Consider the following 4,599-nt stretch of genomic DNA (forward strand, 5'->3'; position numbering starts at 1 on the left):
CAGCTCGCCAAACCTCTCCCCCCCATCTGCTCACCCCCATTCATCTCTCCACCCCCCCATTTCTCCCAACCTTCAACCAATCTCCCCCCCATTCTCAGCCAACCTCCCCCACCCCCATCTCTCTACCCCCATCCTCCCCAAAACCTCGTCCCCCATCTCCCCAACCTCTTCACCCCCCATCTCCCCACCTCTAACCATCTCCCAACACTTCTAATCCCCCCCTATCTCGCCAACCTCTTCCCCCCCCATCTCCCCAAACCTCGTCCCCCATTCTCGCCAACCTCTCCCCCCCCCCAATCTTCCCCACCCCCCCATCTCCCCAACCCCCCCATCTCTCCACCCCCCCATCTAACTCCAACCTCTCCACCATCTCCCATCACTTTCCAGAGTAGAATGAAACTATCAACCAACTATCTCATCATATCAATCACAACGTACTGCTGTCTGTGTGTCTGTTCTGTCTTGTGTCTGTCTTTTGCTCTTGTGTGTTCAGCAGTGCGGTGGTGACGGTGCAGGGGGGTTCGTGTGTGTGCGAGTCGTCCTGCGGTCATCAGTGTTGTACGCTCTGAACTGGACCTCAAGACTGGGAGGTGGTAGGGTCAAGCTGGAGCAGGCAATGGAACCTCCTGGAGACAGTACAGACAGGTGTGTGTACCGTGGTATGCATATGAAAAATGGACTGGCTGTGAATTGGAGATGATGGTCATGTCATTTTCCCTTGTGAGTTGGTGTATGTCTTCCCATGAGATCAATGGTTGTTTCTGTGGGAACAAGGGTGGGAAACTCTTAACTGGCCCTCCTATCCTTCACCTTCTCTCTCTCCTCTCACTCCTTCCCTCTCCCCCCCACCCACCCCCCTCTCCCCCCACCCACCCCACCTCTCTAATCACTCCCTCCTCCCCTTTCTCATGGCCCCCCCCCACCCTCCCTCCTTCCTAACCTCACTCCTCTCTCTCTCCCACCCCCTCCCTCCTTCTCTGGCCCCTCCACCCTCCCTCCCTCCTCCTCCCCCCCCTCCCCCCTTCTCCCTCCTCCTCACTCGCTCTAGGAGCTCTCTTCTTCACCGTAACAGTGCAGGACTTCCTGTCCAGGACAGATGTCTCTGGACGCTCTGATAGAGGCAGCTACTCCAGCGGATACGGAGACAGGAGCAGAACAGGCCTCAGGACCAGTAGAACCCAGTTCATCAGTAGAGACTAGGTCTGGTTGAGGTGAGACCAGGTGAGAGGTCCTGAAGTTGAGACTTGTGTTGGGGCAGCAGGAGTGGTTCAGGATACTCAGTGTGGGGAATATTGCCGTGGCAATGCGCACTTCCTGTGTGGACTGCACCGCAGTAAAATCACCTGTAAAGGTCATGGGAAGGTCATTCTAAGGTCAGACAGGAAATGTTCTTTCTCTGTGTTTACGGAGTAGGTCTACCTCCAAAATGGCTCCCTAATCCCTACATAACGCACTTACGTTGAGTCCCATGGGCCTTTGCAATAAATAAAACAAGTGTGCGATATAGAGAATAGGGGCCCGTGGGACTCAAGTGTGCGATAGAGAATAGGGGCCCGTGTAGAACACATCCACCAAACTAAAGTACGATAAAGACTTTAAACTGATCCAAAGACTTTCCATTATATTGACAAGATATTGTACTGTGTGCTCCAACAATGGAAATAGAATGTCCATGAAAAAGGCAGAAGGCGGGAACAGGCGGGAACATTCTAGCCAATGAGAGAGCAGATGCGCATGTGTACAGCAGCACAACTCTGAGAAAAACATGTTTTTCTCAAAGTTGCCACGGGGATGGCACTTATATCAGTATACACGTAACAACCTATACATGACAAAACTTCTATTAATGAGATCACATAACAACACTGACCACATCGGTCACGTCGCGGGCGCCAGCGTTGCAAAATAAACATGTCATTCAATTATTTCACCCACACTTGCTCACGCGCGCCAACAAGCGTCTGCGTTGCCACGCGCTAAAATAGAAGTCAGTTCTATTTGTGACACTGAGCAAGTCCTGCCTCTCCCATCTCCTCATTGGTTTATTGAAACAGGTACCCACGTGCCATCTCCTCATTGGTTTATAGAAGCAGGTACCCACGTGCCATCTCCTCATTGGTTATACCCACGTGGGTGATTGAAAGATGAACTGAAGTCGGTTGGTCGGTAATACACCTTATTATGAAAGTTAGATGCCAATCGCCATATAAAGTCCAACGATGAAAAAGCCTGGAAGGAGGAGAGATGACTAGAAACGATTCGGTTGACCGTTTTATGTGTGGATTAATTGTCGGAGTAGAGGACCTTGTGCATTTCAGGTAAAATAAAACTCTGCGTTTATATCCCAGGACAAATTAGCTAGCAACTGCAAAAAAAGCTAGCAATTGCAAGCTAGCTAGCTAGCTAAATTGCCATAAATGTTTAATGCTTTTCGACCTGTCCCCAAATTAATATAATTGGTTCAGAGTTTGTTTTGATATTTTAAACTGCGTGTCGTGATTGCGTTTGGTGTGTGGGGGGAGGGGGACAAAATACATTTGAGCATGATAGCGCACCCGGTTTGGGTACGGTGTTAGCCTCACTTAGCAAATTAGCAATTCAATTCTATGTTGACCCAATTCAACACCCTCTCATTGACCTCCATACAAACATAATATCTCCAGTTGGTCAGCTTCACACTTTATTCTTGTGAGGACAGATGTTGGGGTGGAGTCAGCCCTCTCAGTTCACCTCATCCTCTCTGACTGATCTAACACACTCACCTGTGTCTCTGAGCAGGCTCACTGCCTGGGCATTACATCTCAGCTGCAACATGTGCCTCAGAACTACACTTCCCAGCAGGCTTAGCTCCGGAGTCCAGCCCTCTCCCTCCTCGGGGGCCTGCGATTGGTTACTGCACTTCCTGCTTTCTGAGGCTCCTCCCATCTCCCAGGACACAGGTGGAGGTCCCGCCTGGCGCAGCCGCAGGTAGAGCGTTGCTATGGTGACAGAGCACAAGAAGCGCAGGCTGGGGGCGTGGCCATTCAGGTGAGGCAGCAGGTGGTAGACGCTCAGGTAGGAATCACCATGGTAATAAGCAGAGGGGTCGTTGATCTCCGGCTCAGTTGAGGTGGCGTCACTGGACCCAGAATTCTTCTTCTTTGGGCGGATGTTTTCTGTGATTGGCTTAGAACTGGAATTCTTGGAGCTAATCTTCTCGCCGATTAGTTTAGAATCAGTATCCGCGTCTCTGATTGGTTGCCGTGCCTTCAGTACCTCCTTCACCCCCGCCTTTAACGCCACCCTCAGCGCCAGCTGTGACATCACTCCCGCAGTACACAGCTCGGCTCCGATTGGACACTCCCAGCGATGATGCCGCTCCCACGCGMCCCGCCGACACCCCTCTGAGCAGTAGCGAGCGTAGCTGCACCCCTCACATGGCACAGGGCTCACTGTCTCCCCCAAACACTGATGACAGCGCCTCACCTCGGTCCCAAACACTCTTCCTGCTTCCTCCGTCTCCTCTCTTCTCTCTCYCCCTCCCMCCATCCCGGGTATAAGCACACAGCTGTAAGCCSTGTCCTCCAATATCACCTCGCCGGCCGCGATTTCCTTGGTGGCCACCAGGTGTCGCCCTTTTTCAGGGCTGAAGCACACGGACAAACCAGGTGGGAGACACGACACAGGAGAAATCCCATTCTGCTGTTGTGAGTTTGGGGACTTTGGGTTGGGCTTTGTTGAGTTGGTCCTGCTACACACACCCTCTGCCTGGTGCYCTGCCCCCTGCTTGGCAGTGTTTAACCCCTCTGCCTGGTGCCCTGCCCCCTGCTTGGYRGTGTTTAGCCCCTCTGTCCCGTTGGGGAAGTGGTTGAGGCACTGTGCCTGTCTGTCCTGTAGTTTGTGCTTCAGGTGACTTGGGTAGCCGTGTTTCAGGGCTCTGTCGATGTCCTCGAGGCACTCCTGAGGAGAAGAAATACAATGGAGAAACTCTGAAGTCAAACAATATTTACACGTTCACACGCAAGAACGAGGGCACGTACGCACACCTCTTAAAACAATATGTGAAATGGAAAGGTAAGCAGTGAAATCCTGAAGATGACAAACTACTGAGAAGACTGGACGTAAGACATAAACTACTGAGAAGACTGGACGTAAGACAAACTACTGAGAAGACTGGACGTAAGACACAAACTACTGAGAAGACTGGACGTAAGACAACTGGTGATACCACGCTCCATCACTCCATTTTCCAGCCACTCCCTGCCAGCCACCCAATCTCCAGCACACTCCATTCCACCAACCTCCATATCCAGCCACGCCATCCAGCCACTCCATTCCACCACTCCCACTTCCACCACTCCATTCAAAACAGCCACTCCATTCCAGCCCACCTCCATTCCAGTCACCCATTCCATCAACTCCATTCCATCACTCCTTCAGCCACTTCCCATTCCAGCCATCCATTCCCAGCCACTCCATTCCAAGCCACTCCATTCCAGCAACACTCCATTCCAGCCCACTCCATTCCAGCCACTCCACATTCCACCATCCCATTCCAGCCACTTTCCATTCCAGCCACGCCATATCCAGCCACTCCATTCCAGCCCACTCCATGCAGGC

The 4,599-nt window shown here is 52.1% G+C and overlaps 1 protein-coding gene across 1 annotated transcript in view; it reads right to left on the reverse strand.

The window, feature by feature from the left end:
• Positions 1-4,599, reverse strand: part of LOC112077617 (SET and MYND domain-containing protein 4) — a 14,964-nt gene that overhangs the window by 2,922 nt on the left and 7,443 nt on the right. The window contains exons 3-4 of the mRNA XM_070441777.1: positions 2,763-3,956; positions 1,053-1,343 (exon numbers count right to left, since the gene is read on the reverse strand). Coding sequence (XP_070297878.1) covers positions 1,053-1,343; positions 2,763-3,956 — 1,485 coding nt within the window. The remainder of the gene's footprint in view (positions 1-1,052; positions 1,344-2,762; positions 3,957-4,599) is intronic.

Source organism: Salvelinus sp. IW2-2015, unplaced genomic scaffold (genome assembly GCF_002910315.2).
Source record: "Salvelinus sp. IW2-2015 unplaced genomic scaffold, ASM291031v2 Un_scaffold4766, whole genome shotgun sequence".
Lineage (NCBI taxonomy): Eukaryota > Metazoa > Chordata > Actinopteri > Salmoniformes > Salmonidae > Salvelinus > Salvelinus sp. IW2-2015.